The sequence below is a fragment of the Temnothorax americanus genome, unplaced genomic scaffold, assembly GCF_048541705.1.
Source record: "Temnothorax americanus isolate GAGA-0224 unplaced genomic scaffold, ASM4854170v1 Scaffold4, whole genome shotgun sequence".
In the NCBI taxonomy this organism is placed as follows: domain Eukaryota; kingdom Metazoa; phylum Arthropoda; class Insecta; order Hymenoptera; family Formicidae; genus Temnothorax; species Temnothorax americanus.
The window spans coordinates 6,626,874-6,652,304 of NW_027509547.1; the positions used below are offsets into that span (position 1 = coordinate 6,626,874).

The window sequence follows — 25,431 nt, forward strand, 5'->3', positions numbered from 1 at the left end:
CAACAATAGCGTCAATGGTTGTGATGCAACAATAGTAATAGTACTATTTCTCTTATATATTGTTAATATATTAGTTTTTCGTAAACGTTAAAACCACGCGTACAACACAATTCCAATAACGTCGATCTCAAACAGAATAACTTTCAGAGGGATGGGAGAAATAAATTGTTTCGTTAGAATTGGAGGAACTTTTATTGAAATGTCAGCTCGCGCTTCGCAAATTTGAAAGCATAAAGATTCATGTATAAGATATATGGTTAGTTTAAACGCGAATTGAAATTTTGGAAAGCATTTCAAAAATTTCGTGTAATATTTGTTGAATGTCGCGATGGATTCCAATATCACACGGAATTTTCAATTCCGCCCCAATCTTCTCATATTGGCTTAACCTGAAACTGCGGTTGCACGATTTGTGAATCACAATTCACATGCGATGAATGTGTGTCATACGTGCAAATTTTTATTACATTGTTTTGACATAATCAATTAATTAGATATTAAGCTAATTACATACAGCGTTGAACGTTAGGTCTTTTTAATACCGAGTTCTACATTTTATATTATAATTTGCTTATTTTTAGTTCTTTTTTTCCCCCCGCCCCGTCGTTTTCTCTCCTTCTCCTATATGTATTTCTGTAATTACATCAGTAACGTTTATCAATTTATTTTTATCCATCTGTAATTATCTTCCTCCATCTTTTTCTGCAAATTGATTATAATTTTATTCATAATTGTAAAGAAACGCGCGTAAAAGCACGTTTATTCGTACATCAAAAGATGTGTTTAAAAAACATTTGAAAAGCACAGCCAGCGTCATCTGCAGATGAAATTCCGACGCAGTCGGTAAAATCAGAAATAAATTATCGTCTGCTATTTTCCCCTAACGTGCTGTTCGCGCGGTGCGGTAGACAGGTGGTGGACTTTGAGGTTATGTTTTGCACGTCGAACAATATTATAAATCAACCACGACGTATATCGTGCCTAATTGTTAGTCATTTATGATCACAGACGAGAGTCGGATTGTCGAAAAGTTCATTCGTGTTTAGATTCGGGCATTGTGGGATTTTTTTTTTGTGGAAATATGCAACAAACAGGGGACGAAGTCGGTGAAAAGAGGAGAGCTTGGACGGAGGAGGAGCGTTTGGAGCTTGCCGCGAAATTGGACGCCGAACTGGACGAGTATATAAATGGCCTAGAGGAGAAGAGTTACGCGGAAGGATGGCCGGAGGACAGGTGGCAAGAGGAGATGGAGAAGCATCCCTTCTTCATGAAGAAGGTGCCGGAACCCGGCGACGAACTGTCCCCCCTGATGGAAGGGCTGCAACAGCTCAAGTACGGAGAGGATGAGAATACTCCCGAAGGTGCGTTCTTCCTCGATACATGCAGACTTAACTTGTTACACTTTGTCCTGCAAAGCGCACGTTGCTTCCCCGCCGTGCAAAATATTTATGCGCATATTACTTTCAATACAGAATTGGCAAGTAATTACAAGGAGGATGGAAACTTCAATTACAAGTATAAAAAGTATCGCCTAGCTATTCTTAGTTACACGGAAGGGATAAGAACGAAATGCAAAGATGACGATTTGATGGCTCAACTTTATAATAACAGAGCTGCATCACATTTCATGTTGCAAAATTACAGGTAGACGTGCCTTTTGATGTTGCATGATCGATGCTAATGATAGAGCTTACAGTTTAATGTAATAAAAATTACAGATCATGCTTGAATGACTGTAAATTGGCCTTGAAATTTAAACCGCGATATCCGAAGGCTTTGAGTCGAGCTGCCACTTGTAGTTTTCACGTTAGAGATTATGACCAATGCATCGACTTGTGTGACCAGTTCTTTGATCATAGTCCAACCGATAAAACGATATTGAAATTAAAATCTGATGCTGTAATTGCAAGAGTAAGCCACATTGATAAATACTCATATAAAAGTTAAGTTATGAAAGTACAAGTTTTCATTCTTAATGCTATTTGTTACTTTGCTCTCGAAGGGGCGTTTACAAAGAGACAAGAGAAAGCAGGAAAGAAAAGAGAAAAAATTGGACAAGGAGGACGAGAAATTGTTAGAAACTATATCTCGGAAAGGTATTAGTTTAGAATTGACAAATGATAAGCAAAAGCTGGAATTGAGAGATCTAGAGCCTCAAGTACCACAAATAGCGCAAAGCAGAGTGCACTTTGACGATAAGGACAAGCTCGTGTGGCCAGTGATGATTTTATATCCAGAGACTCAACAAACTGACTTCATACAAAATTTTCACGAAGATACATTGTATGTTTTTTTCTATTAAACTATACGATATAATATATCATATAATAATATTGTTAATATATATTTTTAATCGTTCCTAGATTAATCGAACAATTAATCGAACTGTTCGAGGAACCTCCCGAGTGGGATATGAAACATCGTTATACTGTAGAAAATATAAATGTATATTTTGAAGGAAAGAACAAATGTTCCGTTCACAAAGTAGACATCCAACTCACGTTGGGCGAAATATTGCTAGATAAACAGTGAGCATTTATCGGCTATATGTTTTATAAATAAAGCATAAGCCGAGGCTTATTTTTAATATCAAAATTAATCTTTCAGGTTTATAGTTCGCGGTGGTACACCAGCTTTTCTGATACTCGTAAAATCCAGTGAAGCTGAGAAACATTTCTTAGCAAATTATTAAGTTTGTATTATTATGTGTATATTGTATATACTGTGGACATTGTTAATTGACAATGAAATTTGCATTAATGAGGTATGTATTTTATTATCTTTGGTGTAATAAATATATTTTTTATGATAAATATATACAATATACATATATAGAGCCGTCCTCCTACAAACGTATATTTTACAATTTTTACATCGTTGAAATTTGAAGCGAATATCAAGCAGACCACGTTCATATGTAGTTGCCTAAAAATTATGGGTCGAAAGAAAAAAAGTAGCTTCCCCAAAAAATATTATTCAACACGAAGACCCGGAAAGGCTTTTTTCCATGTGAAATGTAAACGCATGAGCGAAAACACGGTTAAAAATTCGTCATCATCCCTGGGTCACGTAAAAAAGTAGAAATACCAATATGCTTCTTAGATCGCTTCGCGATAAAAAAAAAACCATCTGTCTGGTAAAAGACCGACGAGCTCTCCTTTGGCTCGAAACGCCCGCACGCGCGTTCGTGTACGCGGTTAAAAATTCGTGGCGGTCGTTCCCTTTTGTACAAAAGAATAGTAGTACCATTGCATTCTCTCCTTGAGACGCTTCACGCGAAGAAAAAGTATCTTGTTACGAGCCGAGGCCCGGAAGAGCGTCGTTCAGTCCGGAACACCCGCGTGTGCGAGCAAAAACGCGGTTAAAAATTCGTTGCGGTTATCCTTGCGGTTTTTTTTTTGCAGAAAATAAGAAAATAGCTTTCCCCAGAAGTCGGGGACCAGAAGAAGGTATAGTTTCCTGAATATCGTGGATCGACAATGAACAGTTTCTGAAAGTCATGGTCGGAGGGAAAAAAATGTCTTCCTTCAGAGAAAACCTTCATCGAACAGAAAGGGCTGGTGAAAGACTGTCTACTTCAATGTTGTGACCGCCACGAATCTTTAACCACTTTTTTGCTTCATATATATTATCTCGAACTCGGTCCATCGTTTGAGAAAAAAATGGATTTTGTTTTCGTCCTTTTTTTTTTACGGTTAATGCGGCCTAAGAGGGACGTGAATGCGCAAGTTTTATAAAAATCGGTGAGTAAAAAAAGGGATTCAATATGGTGCTTGTTAATTTTTTTATTATTTATTGAAATTTGTTTCCTCGATAAAATAGATCGCTTCAGCAAAAGGAGAAAGAGTGCGCTTTCTTCTTTTTATCTCTGCGATTTGCTCTCGCGATCGTTCCCCGGAACGCAGCAGGATCGGTAAGCGGCATGGCAGGGGGTCGTCGATCGGAAGGTGGTGCCACCTGCAGCACCTGTCCGCGCCAGGTGAGAATAAAGAGAAGGAGCCGCAGCCGCAGTATAGCCTGAAATTCAGTTGTGCCGTGCGGACGCCGTGGGACACGTGTGTACGTTGTCTCGATTCCGGTCGCCGCGGAAATTACGTTGAACTCGCGGCCGGTTCGGTGCGCGGAGACGCTGACGGTGCGCAGCTCGTGGGATCCCACGAAGAAGGCACGGAGGAAGGTCGGCGCGTCGCAAGGGTTCCATTCAGGACCTTCCAGCCAGGAAGGAAAGAGAGAGAAAGAGCGAAACGCGGCAAACGGAGGGACGTCCACGGCCGTCGCGGAGCAGCGGAACGGGACGAGCAAACGATGCCGAAGCGATGCTGGTAAAATTCCTCACGTTACTCCGACGGGAATACCCGTACCTCGCGCGTAACCCTTTTTCAATGCGACCGGCTTTGTTTCGTCGGTGCGCGGCGCTGGCCCGTCGCGTCGCACCTGCGCCGAAGCGAGTCCTGACCGACGGATCGACGACGTTTGCCGTGAAACAACTCGAGGGAAAAGTCGCTTTGTCCTTTTAACGGAGAGGCGAAACTAATACTTTGCGTTTCGTAAGCTCTCCAATTCTTTGGCTCGTTTGCGTTCCACAAATTGAGTTCCATCGACGTTTTATATTAAATTTTTTTTTACTTATAGCTCTTGATTGATTTATTTTAAATTGCTGAAAATATTTTAGATTATTAAGGGGTCACTATTGACTTTTTTTCTGCAATTTATAGTATATGAAAGAAAGTCTTTTATATTGTATTTGCATATTTAAATGCAGCTCGTCTCCTACATCTTAGTCTCCCAATCTGGAGATGCGTTAAAAAAGTGATGCTCTGGGACGCTTTCAAACTTTCTCGAGCCTTTGCGTAGGCATTTTTAGTGACTGATCGTTTGGAAAGTTTATCTTGTCTTGAAACATATCGCAGATGTAATTCAATTAAAAACTTTAAACGTGAAGCGCAATTAAGCAATTCGTAGATTTATGTTAGATAACTTTAATTAACAATTTTCTTATTAGATAACGAATTTAACTCACGAGAACATTCCGTTAATATTGAGATGTGTTAATGTGATTTATATTTGCCTTACGCCTAGATACAAAATTCCGTGTCCATATATTTCGATCGCTATTTAACTCCTTAAAGTCTTAAACGTATCACATGCGGTAAATCGAACTGATTCGCCGCAATTTCAAAAATCCGATATCAAATTCCGATTTCGCGCGCCGTTCCTGAATTCGCAATTCGTATCAGTGGCCGTTGTCTCATCTTTATTTCGAAATAAAGCGAGGAATGCGTAATGATAATGAGCCGATCTGCGCGGAATCGTGGTGTCGCGCACAATGCCATTAGTACACGACAATGGAGCTATGTCGGGCATTAAATTATTCATGGGATAGCTGTTGCATCGTGTCCGCGTCGCGATCGGCGGCGCATTCCGCGCTGCGTGTGACAAAAGTTTTGCATTTGAATACGATCTGGCGTTACGGTGCGATTTCGCAAAAATTAAAAGCGGCGCGTTCCACCGGTTCTAGCGGATCCTAATCCGTTGGATCCGCTCTTTCTGGGTCAAAACAGATCGCCGAAGATCCCGGAGATCGATCTCGTGGTGCGGGCCTCGCCGCCGGGGCCCGCGGCGTATCGCGCCCGCTCGGAATTCGCAGGTCTCGAAGGACACCTCGCAGGGAAGAGGGACATCGTGGTCGACTGCGTGTCCTAGTTTCGCGCAGAATGCGCACCGGGCCACGGTGCATCTCTCTGTCCGATACCCCGGGGGCAATATGTGTCGAGGGAGTTGCGTCACGCGAGGCACGCACGTCGTGCGGCAAGAAGAATGCGCGAGCGGACCGGCCGTCGAACCGGTTATAACGACGAGTCAACATCCAGCGAATCGCGCTCTGAGAGAAAGAAACGATACGGAGAATGTCATGTGTTCGATCGTATCTTCGGCAAAAGAAACGGCGCGGGCGTAAAGATAAAAAAAATATTTATTTGACAATCTTATTTGCGCTCCTTTTTTTTAAAACCAAGTTTCACGTTGATAATCTTTTCAGTAATTTTCATCAGAAAAGTAATTGACTTTGTACTTTTATATTCATTGTTTTATCTATAGCGTCTGGAGTTAAATTAATATAAATGTTGACTTGCTGCATATATTTACCGATTTATACCGTAATATGAAATTATATAAATAATAATAATAAAATAATATAAATTAATATAATAAATTTAGCAATTGAAGAACGAGGCTGACATTTAGCTATGCACGAATGTTAAGTTTAGACACACAGAATGTTTGTTTTATCCTCGCCCAATCGGATCGCTTAAATTTGATAGAACGTCTCGACGTCTCTCCGGTCGGCGAAACTCACTCGTGACAATCGGGATCGCGCAGATTCCGATCCTGGAACTCTCTCTTTGTTTCGTACCGTCTCCCTTCTTCTCGCGGCCCATCCGCGCGTTTCTACTTCTCCTTCTAGGCGACGATGTTTCACGTTTCACACAACGCGTGTATGTAGTCGACGACGTGACACGGTCTAACGGCATTCACCCGACCTCGTCAACCCGTTCACTCCCGTGTATTCCTGTGTATGCGTGCATTCCTGCGTCTTCTTCGCTCTTACGTCGCCCGTGATAACACTTCCGTCACGCGTGTGCGCGCACAATCGTTTGTCATATCGCGACGGGTCATGCGAATCCGACACGGCGCAGTCATGTCAAAACTCGTTTTATCTCACGGGGGTCACACGAGCAATTTCGCACAATTTTATACTGACGGTTATGTGTTTTCGACGTTTACCGGCATACCGGCGTCTTGGATTTGGGATTTGGATTTATCTCTGAGAATTTTTGTCTGTGAACGTTAAGCAAATCAGCAACCCGCAATTATTTTTGTAAAAGTATTTAACGAGTAAAATGTTAAACGTATATATAATAATGAATTCTCTTTCTTTTCTCTCTCGTGCCTTTATATTTTATATTAAATCTACTAAAGAACTCTCTTTATTTTGATATTCGCTTGACTCAATTATCTCATATTGTAGCCTGGTCTATCTCTCGGGCGTCCTGTACAAATTAAAACCGCAGAGAGATCAACTTTATCAGTAATTGAACAAACTAACAAAATTGCATTTGTAATATTCGTATTACATATATTAGTATCACTCATTTGAATAACGCTGGAATTTCCTCCTCTTTCTGCGGTCGAATATTTCCTACGTCACAGCTAACGGAGATAGCTCGGATAGTAAATAGGAAAATACTTGGTGTACATTTAAGAGACTTTAATAATATGCAGCGGCGCGCATATGCATTACGACAATTGCTGTTCCAGTTGTGTCAAGAATGTTGCAGGACAGTATTAATGCATAAATCTCGGCTTAAACTCATTTTCCGCAATATCGATAAATAAATTAGAACGATGTAAAAGCGAATTCGCGATTTTGCGCTTCACGATTTAAAAATGAAAATTACCGGCCAATTATTTCCTTTTTTTTCCTTAAATCCTCCCTTTCAACTTGAAAGCTTCATCTTGTGAAACGACAAGGAACGAAAGAGAAATTATTTTGAACAGCTGCCACGTAAAAACTTAAATACGAAGAACTTAATTATTTCTCTCCGAGTTTAAATCGACCATTCCGGCCTCCGCCGATCTTTTTTGGCAGACCGGCTTCAACTTTAGTTGTAATATTTAGCCGTGAAAAAGATGTAAATGTAAATCTCGATGTACTAACGGCAAATAACAAAGTTTCTTGCAGCAGTAATGAAGCACACTTGGGAAATGTCGGCTAGCAAGAAACGGTTATTACATCGCGCCTCTTAAATTTTATCGTACCGTTAGCGATTGTCCCGCTGTTGCCTGCTTATTACAGATTATTAGCAATTCGTTTCATTTTATTTTAACGTTGAGAATTTAAGTAGCCGTACCCTGCAAAACCTAAGTGTGAGACTGGCTCTCGAGCCCGGGGAAAATGCGAAGCTCTCCGTATCTTCTCCGCTTTCTGCATCCCCAATGAAATTTCCTCATTCCATTTCGCGCGTTCTTAAACGGAAGGCAGCTCGGCAGATTTGTGTATTTTTACTCTATAAAAATATACGCCGGCGTTCTCTGACTTTTCAATTCAAATTCAGGTCAATACGAAATAAAACTCTATTTTCTCAGTGGTCTCCCGGCTTCTATTTGTGCTGTTTGTCAATTTTGTCTCTGGAATTTTCATACAAAGGCGTTACTTCAATAATACTAAAACTTTGTTTCTTCCTGGTCTCATGTAAAACTTTGAAGTTGAAAGGGAGAGAATTCAAGAAAGAGATTATTTAAATTCTAAATATGCTTATTTAATAATTCTTACCTTTTAAATGCTTTTGTTCTTCAACTTTCTCTATTTTTGTAGAATAGAACGTCCTGAAAGAAAGTACAAAATATGCTTGCGTTATTATTAAAATAATGCGCTCGTGTAACGCATGCATTTATTCACGATGTCGAGAGTAAAACGCGACATTTTCGGTATTTTAAGCCAATTTAAGCTATAAGAAAACATATTAGAAATCAAATGTGTCGCATTACTTTCTAAGAGCCCATTGTACTTCGATGGGGATGCTCGAGGGGGATTTTTAATGAAAATGCTGCTATTTTGTCTCCGCATACTTTATTCGCTATTCATCATCTTTTCGTATATCCGTTTTCTTACCAGGAAACACAACGAAACTCCGCGTAGTATAATCGCCTAACATACTGATTTCTCTTACAGTTGACACACCGCAAGATCTCACGTGGTAAAAAAACACGCGTCTCCAAGATACCATTAAGAAGTCCCGACATCAAGCGGTACTCGAGGTGGATTTTGAAGCGCCGACGTTTCAGAATTTCTAGGAATCACGCACAATAGCATTGACTGGAATCAAAGAAGCCAGGAAATTGTTACGCGCAGCGGTAGTTTAAGCGACACACGCGTAAACGTTGCCTTCGCGTGGAAAGAACTTCTCAGGCGACGAATTAAAGTGGAGAATCCTCTCCCTCTAATTTCGCGAGCCGTCAGCCATCGAAATATACGTAATAAGAGATCGTAGCGGTACCGACGACCGAACGGCTTTCCGCAATCCACCACCTGTGGCTTCTGATAACTCCTCTGATAAAGAGAGAAAGAGGAGCACCGCCGCAAGGCCTTCGACTTTCAGCTCGAGATTAACGCTAAGCCCTCATTTTTAAAGAACGTTCTCTTTCTATTAACTCAGGTAGATGTACTCCGCAGGTCGCGAAGGAACATTTCAACCGTATTCATTCGAGAGACGATTGATTTTCGCAAAGTCGAGAGGAAAATGTCAAGTTTCTTTCGCGATTTAGAATATTTTTGGAAATTTTAAGAGACCTGCTGAGAACAATGAGAAAGCGTTTCTAATAAATGAGAGTTGAAAGCGAATCCTTTCGAAGGCGAGATCATTTGTTCTCGTTCAAAGATCAGTGGACAAAGATCTCGCGGATTAACGCGAAACGGACACTGCCGAGAGTGATCTCGATCTCGGATAAGAGACAGTTCGTATCCTAAAGAGATCGTTGCAGAACGCAGAACGTATAGAAAACGCGTCATCAGATCTCGGAAAGAGATTTTAAAGCTTTTGAAAAAGATTCCGAAGAAATCGAACGATTGGAGGTGGGATTGGTATTCCTTCCTTTCTTTTTCATCGAGAACCGTGGAAGGTAATTCACGAAAAACGGCGAACCATTACGGGGTGCATTACGCGAACTCGTACGCGTGTAGCAACGGCGCACCGAGCGTGTACACCAGCACCGGTTGTTGCACGAACATCAACGGTGGCGGCTTCAACGTGCAGCAGCCGCAGCCTCACGAGGACTATCGGCCGATCTACTTTTACGTGGCGCAGCCCTACACGATCCCGTACACCTTCGCCAAGAGGCCGAAACCCGCCGCGTCGTCGCTGCTAAGGGCGGCAAAGCCGCGCGGCAACAATTGCCGCGTCAAGTTCTCCAAGCGGCTCGGAAACGCCGACTTCTCGCAGAAGGTCAAGCAGGGCGAGTTCTCGCGGAGTCTGAACCAGGTGCACTTCGCGGAGGGTCAGGGTCAAGGTAACGTTCTTTCAATTCGTCGAGAGAGAAATTGATGATTGTATTCGCGTCTTTCTAAAAAATAGTTTATATATTATAATCTTTGACATGTCATCTCCATTTTTTTAAAATACCTGAACGGTCAGAAGTCAGAAGATAAGTTTCTCAATTAGTCGTTTAATTTGATTTTTATTTGAATTATTGGTTTAATCCAGCTAAGTATATGACGCATAATTCTTTTGATGAATTAATTTAATAAAACCGATTTTCCTGATAAAAGTTTGTAATTGTGTATAACACTGTGTTTATGACTTATCGCTTGAGTAACGTCTTTCTCTGAATGGTCTACTGTACTTAACTTTCATCGCATAATTGAATTACATATTCGAGTTGTAATTGAGTATGTGCATATAAATTGAATTGTGTGTAATGTGAGTATAATTATACCGCGGAATTAGTAGTCTATTAGAAATGATCTTGTTATATCTTCTGCGTAATTGAATTAATTGAATTAATTGAATCTCGCGTTACGTTCGAACTATTATATTTTTCTGCGGATAGACCTATTTTTATATATGCATTCTATACGAAATGTCAAAGCTTTGAGTGCTTCAAAGACGCTTTCACACCCGCAGATTCTTCTAACAGACCGGATAATTGTTGCGAAAGCGGCATAGTTTCTGTGTGGCATAATTTAAATAGCGACTGTCGTCAAGTAGATTGCCGATGCCTATGCGAAGAGCATCTCGTTCTCTCTCTCTTGTGCGGAAACACGAACATGTCGCACGCGTCTCCGGTCAGTTAAACGAATGGAGAAAACACATCGTCCTATAGAGAGAAAGGAAACAAACTGCACCGTTGCATAGACGCGAAAGCTGAAAAATGCGGCAAAAGTCAGTTTTTTAAAGAACGGGATAAAATCGATGCAATTCTAATAATCCGTCTAATGATAATAAAATAATTAAATATTTAAGACATTGAGATCAAAGAATCTGTAGACCGAAAGAACTGCGATTGACGCGAAACATTTTATGTATAATTGATTCTTGGTTTATATGAGTTTGACTAGAGACAAGCCGATTTAACGAATGTTAACGAATTAATGAAATTTATTATTATTTCCACATTTCAGTACACGTGTTTTTTAGTTATTCTTAGTATTATTATACTTTAACTGATTTTCTCTTTCTTCTAAACTGCTGCAGCGCGAAGGAACTTTTCTCGGGTAGAAAAGCATTATTTCGTTTTGTTTGTGCGAGGAGGATGGAAGTGTTTCCGACGTTAAAAATTTGTACTGTTATTCCGACGGTAGCGGCTTCCATCGGTAGGTTCTCATGTACGCGGCGTAACGCGCGGATGATGTTAATAAGATGCAGCGAGGCGAGACTCTGCTCCATGCAGAGATCGCGAAGACGTTTGCTTTCCGCGCTACGTGCGGGATAGACTGCGGATAGAGGATGAAAAGCGTTCCTTTTACTTCGCGAACGAAGGGATGATGAGGAAAGACGTGCATTTTGCTTGGATTTTTTTCAGACATTTTTATTTGTTGGGTAGTTATAATTTTGACATGCTTGACAAAGTGAGAAATCTTCTCAACATGGTTAGACTCCGTTAGACAAGGAAGCGTTAAAACAGCGAAAGATATAATCAAGACGTATAAAGGAATTGAAAATGAAAGGTTCTCGGTGAAGTCTTTATAGCGGCTTTCAATAAACAAGGAAATTCTACTTTTTATTTCAGTTCAGATATTATCGAAGTTTAAATCTGAAAATATCTTGAAAATCTTTATGAATACTGACTTATTACGTATAATATGTGTCAATAATAATTTTTCGCAACAATAAAAATATTTTCGTACAACGCTAAAAATTATACCAAATTTTTTACTGTCTTCTCTTTTAATGTAATCTTCGTCATTCTTTTACTCTGCAGTGCTCGCGAGCTATCCGAAAACTGGACCGTCTCGTGATCCGAGGATGACGTCGATGTTTCGAAGAGGCACGATCTTCGCGACCTTCTTCCTGTCACTGCTGGGTGGTGGGCTCGTCTGCGCCGCCCTCGTGACGCAGCACTGGGTGGAGGCACGACCGTGGAGAACGCCGAATCCTCAGGATAGCGCCGGCAGAGTTCATTTCGGCCTGTTGCAGGGTAAAAAGGAATTAAACGTCGCTTACGGATGGAGGACGTATCACGTGTCCGGTATGTCTTTCCGCCTTTCTCCTTGTGCAACGCCGATTACGTTTTGCGCGTCAATCACTTGATTTCTCTCTTACAATTAGTATGACAGGATATCGTAACCTTGAGCGGTATGCACTCTGACTATTAATCGTGCGCGTTCCAATCGGAAAATTGATATGCGAGGCACCGTTAGCTAAGACTTTAAACTATGTAGAGTTTGTTGCAATATAATGCAGGGTATCTTGCAAGTCTTACAACTTGCTATCTTAAGTAGGTATCATATAATTATGCAAGCAAATACTAGTTGAAACTTGAAACAAGTCTTTTGAATGAGAGTTACGGTATAAAATACAGTATCAATCAGTTAAAAGGAAATTTATGAAAAATATTAGAAAAATATATATATAAAGATTTAATTTTTATATGAAGATTAAAGTATACAAAAAACAACTGTCACTAAATTCTATAATGTATAAAATTAAAAAAAATTATTTACTTGTCTCAAGGAATATAAAAACAGATAAGGAGAAGTAAAAGGACATATTTAAAATTCTGTTTTTAAAATCACTTTTTTTTTATTTCGAAGTTTACTCAATCTTATACAATGCGTGTGATTTCCTATCAATTTTTTTTAACGCTTTTATTTTTCGCCAGAATTATCCTATCAGAATTATCCTGCGATTAAGCGATTGTAATAACTTCGTAAATCGTAACGACAATCGAGTATTGTGCGATCATGTTGGATACTTTTCAAACTGCGACATTCGAGTGACTCACACGACGAATTATGATTGCACGGAGATATCCGCGAGATAAAAGCTCGTGAATGATAGAACATACTGGTGTGAGGTGGGACAATAAATCTGCGACTGATAACCGAGTGCATTAGAGTACCATTCAGTGTCCGACGATGCCTGTAGATGATCGCGGACGTACGATGTGCATGCGTGCGCGATAAATCATTGATTTGGTAATCGTTAAATTCATTCCATTGATTTCGCGTGCCGATCGAAACGATCGCGTTGCCAATGGACGCATCGCCACATCCTTTGTATACTCCAATGCTCGGAGTACTCACAATAACTTGGGAAAAATAAAAAGAATGCAAAATTCACGAGTGCATTGATGGAAGGTTTTAACGCGAGTCTCTTGATAATTGCAATTTGTTGACGCATAGAGTTATAGTGCATTAAAATTTTTTTAAATAGTTTTTTTTAAATAGAACCATGAAAACAGAGTATTTTTTCGGAATATTATCAAATTTTTCGATTGATAGATGTTTGTGTAGTCTGTGTAGTTATTGTTTTTTTTTCTGATCATTATATATATCTTTTTTAAATTGAAATTGTTAAATTACGAGAAGAAACTGTTATCGTGCTATAACTAACATACAATGGCGGTCGAAGCACTCAACCGGAAACATCCGTTCCTCGTGGCATCTTGGAATAGTGTTTGCAGGTGGAGTTCACAAAGGATCTTTCACAAATATATAAATGTATAAACAATTTAAAGAAAATATACAAACCTTTTCGTATAAAATTATTTTAATTTTTGTTTTAAATTCATTTTAATAGTGAAAGTTACAGAAATTACTTTTACGTATGTATATACAAATTTTTGAAGAAAAATGTCTAAAAATTCAGAAAGTGAAAAACAAAGAGACATAATTTTAAAATAAGTAAGATAATATTTTTACTTAAAAATTTCAAACATTTAAAATTAAAAAATTGGTGATTATACATTTGCTATATATTCTCTCTTTCTCTTTAATTTTAATGTTGTAATTTTTATCAAGTTTCAGAACCCTCAAATTTCGAAATTATTCCGATTTCCGGAACTTTGCGTATATCATTAAATTTTTACACTGTCTCAATGTAAATGTTAAGAAATCCAATTCGTCTTTATATCCACATCCGCCGAATGCACTTTTGCGAATCGACCGCGACGGTGCATTGTGCCACGCGCGCGAAAAAGATAAATTTCTTATACACAATGCATAATAATCGTGCCGATGAGCAAGCGACTTTTACATAGCTATTACGCCGTACTTCCGGAGAAGAACAACAGAATCGCTGGCACGCGCTGTGAGAAACATTTCTCTTTCATTCAGGCGGGTAATGAGTCCGAAGGGATACCCGCGCGCGTAAACGTGCATTCCACCATTACGTATCCCACCGGATATTCTCTTATATATATATAATCGCAGCTTTTTTGGCCAATTTAAACTTTTCCTCAACGGAAATGTCAAAGGAAGTCATTTGTCTATTGCATTTTTTTTAAATTATTATCACCGTACATTTTTGTATTTAAACTCCATATTACAATTTTATTTAAATAACTTTAATAGTCCCTTGATCTTTTTATTCAGAAAATCCGACTGATATCTAAGGACACCTGATCAGAAAATGCGATTGTTAGTAATTACTGGGTACATCTTTAAAATGAATAAAATAATTCTAATGAAACGGTTTCAGATTTTATTAATTTTGTTTGTTAAGGAACGAAATGGTCAACGGGGTAATTTCAAGGAGAAACTCGAGCGTATAATTTGAACACAACATATTTGAGAGCGAGCATATGCACGTTCGAATTTCTCTTAGTGTAACCGCAGGCATGTGCATGCTTGCATGTTATCATATATGTAACAAAAAAAAAACCATCAAGTTACGAGATGTATGCGGGTAACAATAGACGCGGAAACTAGTTTTAGCGTACAAAAATCAACGACCACAAGCCTCGTGGTCTACTTTCACGTGTCCGCGCGTTGCTCGTATCATCGCGCGCGCGTTACTGATGCTGACCGCGGTAAGAGTATCGGATTCTGGTACGCGATCAATTCTACACGGAGAGGAGAAAGAGAGGGAGATAGGAAGAAGGAGCGGTCGATAATTCCACCTGATCGCGGCATTCACAGCTTACATTATATATGTCTCTCAACATTCATTAAGCACATTTTCTAGAAGTATTTTCAGTATAAATGCATTGCGTCGACATCATCTCAATCATTCAACATGTAAATAAATTAAATTTGTACATTTATGAAAAAGCTATTTTGATGGACGTTTAAATCTGAGAATGAATTTGATTAGAATGGAGTTTTAGAATCTCGAAACACTGAAATTGATAGATTCTAATGTCGTCTTGGATCTTCAATTTTGGTCAGAGAGACGATATTGAGGCATAAAAATGAGAAGTGTACACTATATAGGATTGGAACGATATCGCGAATGCCGGTAGATACGTTTTTGAGTACTTGAGTACTTTAGCGGTAGATACATTTTCGCGAGTCGGCGATACTCGCGGAACTTGGCGGCCGCCTCCGGCGAATGCAATGATCCGTTATTCACGCCGTCGTAAGTTGAAATGTCTCACGGAAACTTCGTCGTATCCTGGAAGCGTAATGCGCGAAATATTCCTACTTATATCCGTTCTTTCGCTCTTGGGCGTACATCACGACCGAATATAAAATACGATAGCAGCGGCTTTTAGTTTCCGCGGCGTGCAATACATCCGCATCAACGAAAAGACGTCAGAAGTAGCGGAACATTGTGGGTATTTTCAAGTGACGTTACTGAAGATATATTTTCATATGTAAAGTTAATCGCTCGAGAGTTGGCTTCGTTTCAATTTTCGGACATTATATGATGACATATAGTACGAAAATCGTAGAAACGTGACAAAATAATATTAAAATATATATAATAATTGCAAAGAGAGTATAATTACATTTAAAGAATTGAAAGAGATTGTGATACCATAATTTAATTTTATCATGGTATTCAATAACATTAATTATTTATACATAGACTCATAATATACATTTTACGTATTAGCTTAGAAGCGAATCAATTACAATTGAAATCGTGTTCATTAAGCTATTTCGAATATTAAAATATTGATTAATAATGTTTCAGTCCCTCAAATGATCCGGCAGGATCCGTCGGTGATGTCTTGGGCCCTTTGGATCGCTACCTTAACAACAACCTCGGCTGCTCTGGTAGCGGCTGCGCTCGCTGCTCTTTTGGCAGTTTTAAATACAGCTACTTCACCAAGATCGAAGATTCTTTCCATCCCTGGTGTATATTTTATAAATATGTTAACGCGTAAGTATTTTTTCGACATTTTATCAAAATTAAAAAAATATATTCTCTTAAAAAAATTATCAATACAGAGATCTCAGCTGTTAACTCTTTCAATATATTTTATAGATTAATGTCTTACTACATCTGTCTATATTTATGGTATTAAATAATTTTTTTTTAGATCTATATAATGCTGATTTGAATTAAGTTCCAAAAAGTATTTTAAACTCATGAATAACTACGTTCATCATGTGCAGCATGGACTCTTATTCATTATTTATTTTTAGTGTTAATGTGCTTAGCAAGCAGTTGTACTTGGTTAGCGCAATATTATACAAGACTGTATATCAATGTGCTTCCAAAGGAGGACATCGATAATATGTGGACCAGCGAGGGTTCTGCTGAGCTTGGTTATTCATTTTGGTACGGTATACTCTTTATATATATATATGATAAAATTGCCATTTCAAATTAAGCATTTATTGAGACTCATAAGACTTTTCGATGTTCTTGTTTTCCTATCGTGATGGATTAATATGATTAAATTTTTTTTCATTGCTTTTTCTGACTTTTGTAACTTAATTATAAGTCGTTGATTGTAACAGTGACAAGGAAAAGTCGGATTTATTAGACTGTTAATTATTTTGGTGCTTAAAGAAAACAACTTGTATAGACAAGTAAATAAGTAGACATGTGCTATTTGAATTAGCTAACTGAATCAATGTTTAATTATAACTGTCGCAAATATTTGTATTTTTGTGCAATTAAAAAGAAATTTCTTTTAAAAATTAAAATTTATCTTTTACGTAGCATGTTTCTCATTTGTATTATTCTTGAGTTAATTACTGAATTATATTCAATATTCTGAAATTTAGAATAAGTAGTTTATTCTTATCGTCTGTATATTTTTCTATTTAGGCTTGTGGTTAGCGCCGGTGTTGTACATCTCATTAGTATAGCATTAGTCGGCTGGGGCTCAGGCAGAGAAAAGGATGATCGTCTGGAACCAATACCTGCACTTGAAGAGAAAACAGCCGCAGCGATAATGTTATACTAAATATTATGATAGTGTTAAAATCGATGCAAGACTACGATTGAATTACGCTAACGTGCGTAATATCAAATTGATAGTGCCTATATCAAGATTGAACGAAAATTATAGCTGGATTGTGAGATTAAATAGCAATAGTGTTTTCGTTCATAGATTTGTGCCTCGCACAGTTCCTAGATATCTGCCAGAGACGTTTGTAATTATTTGCCTAGATACAGTCCAGTTTTGCAACAGATATTGTGCAATTTGATATCGAATTGAAACGCAAATATAAACGTAGCAAGTATGTTTGAAGTGAAACGCGTTAATAAAAGATAATATTTCTCGTATGTGACACGAATTAAGAGTTGGGATATGTATCACCCATGTGTGGCATATAATGTACATTTTGTCATGTTTTATGCATCGATATTATGTTAGTTCATAATAATATTCGTGATTTCAAAGCGACACTAATCAATTTACGAAATTTACGGAAAACGAGTATTTTATGTGTAACAATCGATTATTTATGATTGAAAGTTATGCGCTATTCGCTTTACATGGCATGAAAAGACGAGATTGAGCATGGAAAAACGCTTTATTATAGCTTAATCTATACATTAGTTTTTTTAATCAATAAGGCCGCAATCTAGACAATTATCGTTTCAGACTTCGGTTAACAAATTTCTATCGTTGACAGTATAAACATTCGTATACAGATGTGTATGTAAATTATGCGCTACGAATTCAGATGGTATGCCTTCTGGTCTATCATGTTTATTATCGAGTTATCTCCTGATATATCTCGTAAATAGTTAAAATCCATTTTTATATCCTTATTTAGCTGCTTTACTTTTTTTTTTTACAAAGGCGATTGTTTTGACTAGACTGGGCTCTTAAAAGAGAACGTTGATATATATATTTCTACCTATAATTAAAAAAAAAAAATTAGTTAGAGGATATTTAATAAGTAAGCGTGGCGTGCCTTTTCTTCGAGACTAAATACTTTTAACAATTATTTCTTGAGACTGTTATAATAAAATGTACGATTTAATTCCGTGGCCGTGGCAAATCGTACATGGAACGTATCATGAAATGTAAATACAATAAAAAGTTTGCTCCTCGGGAGTATATTTATTACAATGATGTCGCGGGCGTAATAATAAAACAGCGAACAGGTCATAGAATGTGTTATAATCTTCGTACATACTTTATTTCCTTCATTACGTCGAGATCCTCGTCCTTATATAATTTATTTCACATAAATGGTTTCATGCGTATAATATACAATAATCGTTTGCTGTAGGTATGCAATGGGAAGAAAACGTACAGTAAGAAATTGTACAATTTTCTTCTTAAGGAAAGATGTGTGATAACACGCGAGATAATGTAAAAAAATTTAATGAAGGAGTAGGGTACAAGAGAATTTTATTGATATCTCTATCTTTTCTATATCTTATTGTTAGTCCTTTGAAACAAGATATTTTAATTATGATATTAGAATGACTATCGACTTGAATCTATATTGGATCGAATATTTCAAACGCGGATTTGCCATATCTGTTTTGCATATTAATCAATATAATCTATCGTATCTAACCATATCTAATCTTCATCAAAATATCTTGCATCTCCAATTCTCACTATACATCTATTCACTAAAGCTATTTCCCGCCCATTTTCTTGTCTGGAAGAATAAAGCCACGCACAAAACAATAAAAATGGACAGACTTCCGTATTAGATAAAAAGTCTATTCATATATGTATAATATGTCGCTCTTAGAGAATAATAAATTTATATTATATAATATTATATAAAGCTACACGATTAACTGAGGCTTTGATGTTAGCGCCGACTGACTTTGGACCAGCCTTCATCCTCTACTGGTCGCCTTCTTTCGTCAGCTTTAGGCGGAAGTCTGTCATCTTTACCGTCTCGCCTAAAATAAAAATAAAAAAATCGAAATTTAAATTAAAGCTTAATAAAGCGATTAATATTTATAAAACTCGCGCTAAAAATTTGTATAACATTGTATAATTGTTGTATTTTATTAAATGATTATTGCTACATATTCTCTAAATATTATACTCACTCACGCTTGGGTGGATCTCTCGGGAAATCTTGAGGTGGGTCGCGTTTCCGCCAGTCCTGATTGGTATTTCGTGCTGGTTCGTCACGCCGCTCGCGAAAACCGCCACGGCGATCAGACATTCTACCGCGATCTCGATCCCGATCATCACGTATCCCGTCACGTGGAATCTCGCGTACCTGTAATTGCAATTAATTAAATAGAAATATTAAAAAATATACAAACTTAGAAAATAAAAATAAATAATATATAATCAATATAATTAATAAAGCACACATAAACGAATAAAGAGAGCAACAGTAAAGAAACAGAAGTTCTATGTGTATGACACTTTATAACGTATATAACATGTATTGTATTAAGAGAACGTATACTTACTCCGCGTCCATCTATTCCACGGTCACGGTCACGGTCACGATCGCGGTCGCGATCGCGATCATCTCTTTTGTCGAAACCACGATTGTCTAGCCTATCTCGATCTTTTAAATCGTCTTTATCAAAGTTATCATCTTTCCTCCATTTATCCATAGGATCCTTCTTCCATCGGTCCGAGTCGTCGTTTCTTCTCCATTTATCCACGTCGCGACGTTCCGGTTCCCTTCTCTTCCATGAAGAATCCTCGATTTTGTCATCGCGTTTCCTCCAGCGATCCGTTTCGTTTTTGAGTCCATCGGCGTCTTTGTCAGCATTACGCCGCCATGATGACTCCAGCGCTAATAATGACAAAAGATGGTACAAAAATTAAATTTCATCGATATATGCATATACGAAAACATCTAGCGAGAAAACATGAAAGTGTATTATACTCACAGGGTTTTGGACCATCGCGTTCGCGTTCGCGATCACGATCACGATCACGATCGCGGTCACGGTCACGGTCACGATCGCGTTCACGATCGCGATCACGATCATGATCTTTATCCCCACGTCGCCATGTTGAAGTCAATTCTTTATCTCTCTGCCGTTCTTCTTCCAATTTACGTTCGATTTCAGCTTCCTTGGCTCTACTAATTTCGGCTTGTTTCTTAAGCTTGGCCAAACGTTCGGCTTCTTTAGCTTCCTCTTCGGCCCGTCTGATTCTCTCCTCCTCCTCCCTCTTGGCTCTTTCCTCCTCAAGACGTTTCTTTTCCTCTTCCTGTTTAATTCGCAATTCTTCCAGTCGTCTTCGTTCCGCGGCTTCCGCACGTTCCTTCTCCCATTTCGCCTTACGCTCAGCTTTACGCTCCATTTTGCGCTTCAACAACCGCTTGGCACGTTCCTCGTCCATCAGTTTATCAAAGTCCTTTTGTTTTTCCATGTATATGCTCCTACGCTCAGCCAAGATCTTGGCCAGGAAGTTGTCGTGATCCTCTTTCATACGCGCTAAGCGCTCTTGAGTCGCGACAGCCTCCTGCCTCTCTTCGATAGCCGCGGCGATTCGCTCATCCTCCTGCTGTCGCCAGAGCTGTTTCGCTTGTTGCATCTTGTCCTGCAAAGCCTTGTCCAGCAGCGGGATCTCCTCGAGTCGTTTAGCACGCTCAAGATAATCGACTTTCTTTTCCTGAGATTTGAGCTTCTGCTGCATCTCCCTACGTTCTTTCTGCAGTTCTTCAGCTTCCCGCGCCGCGATCTGCTCCGCGTCCAACTTTTTGATCTCATCCTCGTCTAATTTCTTCAGCACCTTTTGCCCGTGGCTCGTCTGTGAGATTTGCTGCATCTTTTCCTTGAGATGGCGATCCTTGATTTGCTGAATCTCGCTCTGCTGACGCTTCCGCTCACGCTCCTCCCGCTCCTGTTCCAATCGCTTTTGTTCAGCCAGCATCTGCTGCCGCTGAAGCTCCTCCTGTCGACGCATCTCCTCCTCTTCGCGGACCGTATTGATGTGCTCGATGTACTCCTTCCGTTCCTCGATAATCTTATGCCTGCCCAATATTCTCTGATGCTCCTTCATCTTGGTTTCATGATAGTGAGCGACCATCGCGTTGCGTAGTTTCTCACGCTCGAGTTTCTTTTTGTTAGGATTTATCACATTAATGGCACGGTGCAACACGGTCGCCATGTTCACCAATTGGCAGCGTATTTGTTCGGAGGGCATCGCCTGCAATACCGGACCATCTGGATGATCCTCTCGTTGCGCCTCCGAGAGATCCACTCCGAAGTGAACACACGTCTTGCCGTGGTCTATTCTGATCTGCATGTCGTTATAGCGCACGCAGTCTACCAAAAGACGCTCGAGGTGAAAATCGGTAGTGAATTTGGCGAGTTCTAGGAGTCTGGAGAATCGTACAGTTTGATAAACTTGAGAAATCTGATGAACAAGACGCACGAGCGTAACATCCTGCAAGGCTGGGATGTACTGGACCAACGGACTGTTTTCGTCCGCCTGTAAGGTCTGAATGACAGAATCAACTCTGCTACAGAGTTCTAATGGATGAAACTCCACCTCTAACCACGAATATAGTTCTTGTAATTGCGGTGACGCGAGGCTGACAACGTTCAAGCGAACGATGTCCTTCAACAAAGATACGCGCGTCGGTGGTTGCGAGAGACCCAAAAGAGTCGCGAGTTTCTGCGCTTTTTCCAGCGGGCTTTTGTCGGTCTCTATAAAACGATCGAACTCGGGATGCGCGGACGGCAACGGTATCGACAACGTTGCCAATAATACACGGTTGGCCATTCGCTGCTGTTCCTCCGAGGACATGTTCTTTTTCATTTCACGCGAGAGTTGCAGAAGTTTGAACAATGCGGCCGCGTGAAACAGGTAATTGCCGGCCTTCCAGAAAACCATAGCCAGCTTCTGGTAGTAATTTGCCATTGTTTTTGGCACAGGAAGCTTCTTGGACAAATTCATCATTCCATGAACGTCCTCCGAAGACTTAAAAGCCTCCTGCCACAACTCCATCTGAATTGCAGAATCCAGTTGATTTAACCTAGTTTCTAGATTCAGCTGTTGCGTTTCCGCCTTATTCATGGACACATTCGACACGAGCGGAGGCAATTTGCATATTTCTTCCAGATGTTTTCGTAATTTTTCGCACAACTTGCGAAACTCGGTCTTTCTACTGTATTCCAGGCAAAACTGGAATGCCATTCGCGCTATATCATGGTAAAGGGTTTCTACATGGGCGTTCGTCCTGAGCAATTCCAGACACTGGCAGTACGACTCCCATAGGAATTTAACCCAGGGTGTTAAGATTGTCCGGTCACTCCGGTCTTGCGCATCTTCTCCGCTAACGGCCGACAGCAAGATGCTCTCAGGCGTAGCAAGGTTATCTAGATCATCAATATCAATGACGGCTTGCTGACTCTGCTTGCGCGCCGCATTGGTTTTCTCCTCAGCCATTTTCAAGTATCCGCGTATGACGTTCTCCAGACTTCCAACGTTGACGGACTGGAACATGTTCCTGTACTGGAACAAGCCTTCCTTCGCTATGTGCGATTTCTTCAGTTCCACACACAGGTCTAGATACTTGAACATGATCGGCTCCAGCACCGATTCTGACCAATTGTAGGTCCATTTCTTGTTTCTAAAGACCTCTTGTAACGTGTCCAACGCTCGAGCCGGTTTACCGACTTCTATAAATTCTGTTTGGAAAAAGGAAGAGAAATATCAGCATATCGCGCAAGCTATATTCAATTTAGAAGTTAAAAAATAGTTTATTAAATAATATAAACTTTTATATACGTATATTATAAGAATCATTACGTCAAATGTACGCAGAGGGGTCTGCACGAGGGGTGACTACAATTAATATCAGCCTATCAAAACTATTTAGCTATACTGTTGTGTCTCAAAGTAAAACCGTATATCTAGACATTGGGAAAAGAAAAAAAACACTTTGACATAATTAATGGTTATAAGTGTTATAACACATGTCGAGTTTCGCTTATGTAATGGACAAGGTGTGACAATATAAAACAATACGATACATTTATACAAGAAACAAAGTCAATTTACACACACGTGTACGTGCAACGATAAAGAGCATGAAATTTACACGGTGAAATATGGTTAAGTTCGGCCAGATCCTAACAGCTTTTATGCACGCGCGTCTCACGTGCTCTAGTTAAATAAAAAATAAAACGCGAAAATAGCTCTGCGTGCAATCCGAAGGGCATAGCACTTTAGGGTAAATCGCATAATCGTGTCTCTCCGCGGAATCCGTCCGATGCGAGTGCACACGGTCGTGCGAGAGGTCGGGGAGCTCCATCGCGAAATCGGCAGCCTTGACGGCACGCCGATTATCGGGACACTGTGCGGCGCACGCGGTGGGGCGGCTCGTCGGAGCTCCGAAATCATCTCCGCGTGCGGGAGCAACGAAGCTCCGCGCTTTCCGCGCGGACACGCGCGAGAGACGCGAGCCACCATTCTTCGGTCGCGCGGGAGCTCGATGCCCATCGGCCATGTCGCGCTCTCGTGTGGAACATCCAGGCGGGACACCGCGACTTACCGTTCGCCCTTTTCAGGGCGTTCTCGGGTCTCTGCCCGTAACGCGCCATGTTTCCTCTCAGCGTGATCGGCTACAGATTCACCATATACCACGGCGTGAGCTCCGCGGCGGCTTGCAGGCGTCGAAATACCGTCGGCGCGCGATAACGTGTGCTCCGCGCGTACCCTCGACCGCGTGTACCGGATAGGAGAGGCTGAGGCTGGGAGAGGCGGCCACCGAGGAAAAATGGCTTCCCGTACTACGGGAGTCAAGACGCGATCCCCGATTACGGGACGAAAGCGGCGCGCGAGCGACGGGGCGTCTCGGAAATCCTCGCGTTGTCGAATAACCGCCTGACCGCGCGCGAATCGCGACCGTTTGTCGCTAAATTCTCGTTCCACTTCGAGACGCACCGGCGGCCCGACGGCACATGCGCGCGCGCGCGACGTTCACCGTTCACGGACCGACGCTTGACACGCTCAGTAAACCGAACGACCTCTCGTCTCGCGCGGCACCTCGTGCCTGTCGACATCGACACTGACAGTCGGCGGCTGATTGGCCGCGCGTCGCCGCTTCGAGACTTCGATAGTCGATAGACTTCACGCTTTAGCGTTCAGTCGATAGATTTCGAATCGGCGGAGTCGCGTCGCGCGTCGGGTAGTAAGTGCAAGTATATTACAGTATTTTTCGCGAGTGTGATTTCGCGAGTGAGCGGTAATCGTTCGAGTGTCGCGCGGACCGCGAACGTTCGTCGTAACGTTGCGTACGATCGTCATATCGGGACATTCAGGACTCGAGACGCCGCGTTGGTGAAGATCCGAGGATCTCGAGAGACGACCGTCCCCCCCACCTTGTCGCTGGTCGGCGAGAATCCAAAGATATATGCGACCGAATTTTATGGAAATCATCCTCGATGAGGAGTAACGGATTCGAGATCGTCGCGTAATGGTGGTAAGTACGATTTGTGCATTGCGATTAATTTTCGCCACGTCGCGGCGTCGGTCGTCTTCTCGATTCGGTCGCGGAACGCGCAATATGGCGGATCGCCGCGATCACGTTTGAATCGCTTATTCGCATCTCTCGCGATTGCTTCCGTCGAAATTTCGTCGACGAGGTGAAACGAATGCGAAATATATACAAGTATCGCACCTCTAGAAGAGCATTCGCAGCACGCAAAATTTCAATTTTGAGGTTAAGCCCATAAAAAGTATGCCTAGAATGTTATCTATTGCGCTATAGTAGAGTCACAAGTCTACATTACGCGAAATCCGCTGCACGAAGCAAGTGTCGTTATTTTTTTTTAAACCGGTTAAGATGTTGCAGTCGCTGGATGAATAGTGTCATAAGACAAGTGAATTGACAAGTGAATCACAGTAGACCTTTTCAAAAAACAGTATAGTTTGCAATAATAATAATATATATTTCATTATAAGAAAATAGCGTAATCATAATTGCGTTAGTTATTTTACAATTTAAAAAAATTTGAATTATAAATTTGTCTTTCTTCTCTTCTAAAAATTGTGAATTTTTAAGTTATGACAAAAGGTCTGTTCTATTTACAATTAGCTGAACTTCTTGCAGTTTATCTTTTCTCT

At 40.3% G+C, this 25,431-nt stretch overlaps 3 protein-coding genes across 4 annotated transcripts; 2 read left to right on the forward strand and 1 right to left on the reverse strand.

Annotated features, from left to right (window-relative positions):
- Window positions 1-886: 886 nt before the first annotated feature.
- On the forward strand, window positions 887-2,764 carry Dpit47 (DNA polymerase interacting tpr containing protein of 47kD). The gene is made up of 6 exons (XM_077415390.1): window positions 887-1,361; window positions 1,473-1,644; window positions 1,719-1,911; window positions 2,003-2,283; window positions 2,364-2,528; window positions 2,608-2,764. Exons 1-6 carry the CDS (start codon window positions 1,082-1,084, stop codon window positions 2,690-2,692), a joined length of 1,176 nt encoding a protein of 391 aa, XP_077271516.1. The 5' UTR covers window positions 887-1,081; the 3' UTR covers window positions 2,693-2,764.
- Window positions 2,765-3,770: 1,006 nt separating this feature from the next.
- Window positions 3,771-18,524, forward strand: LOC143902466 (uncharacterized). Its single transcript, XM_077415396.1, has 6 exons — window positions 3,771-4,322; window positions 8,732-10,065; window positions 11,977-12,243; window positions 16,137-16,325; window positions 16,592-16,727; window positions 17,223-18,524. The coding sequence occupies exons 3-6, from the start codon at window positions 12,021-12,023 to the stop codon at window positions 17,359-17,361; spliced, it is 687 nt and encodes a 228-aa protein (XP_077271522.1). The 5' UTR covers window positions 3,771-4,322; window positions 8,732-10,065; window positions 11,977-12,020; the 3' UTR covers window positions 17,362-18,524.
- Window positions 17,917-24,274, reverse strand: Eif3a (eukaryotic translation initiation factor 3 subunit A). 2 transcript variants are annotated; one of them, XM_077415367.1, is made up of 5 exons: window positions 23,858-24,274; window positions 20,238-22,991; window positions 19,806-20,140; window positions 19,435-19,606; window positions 17,917-19,277 (listed from the first exon to the last, which is right to left on the reverse strand). In XM_077415367.1, exons 1-5 carry the CDS (start codon window positions 23,904-23,906, stop codon window positions 19,219-19,221), a joined length of 3,369 nt encoding a protein of 1,122 aa, XP_077271493.1. In that variant the 5' UTR covers window positions 23,907-24,274; the 3' UTR covers window positions 17,917-19,218. The 2 variants fall into 2 exon arrangements, with proteins under 2 accessions (XP_077271493.1, XP_077271492.1); XM_077415366.1 differs by having other exon boundaries at window positions 19,431-19,606; window positions 23,858-24,271.
- Between the last annotated feature and the right edge of the window lie 1,157 nt (window positions 24,275-25,431).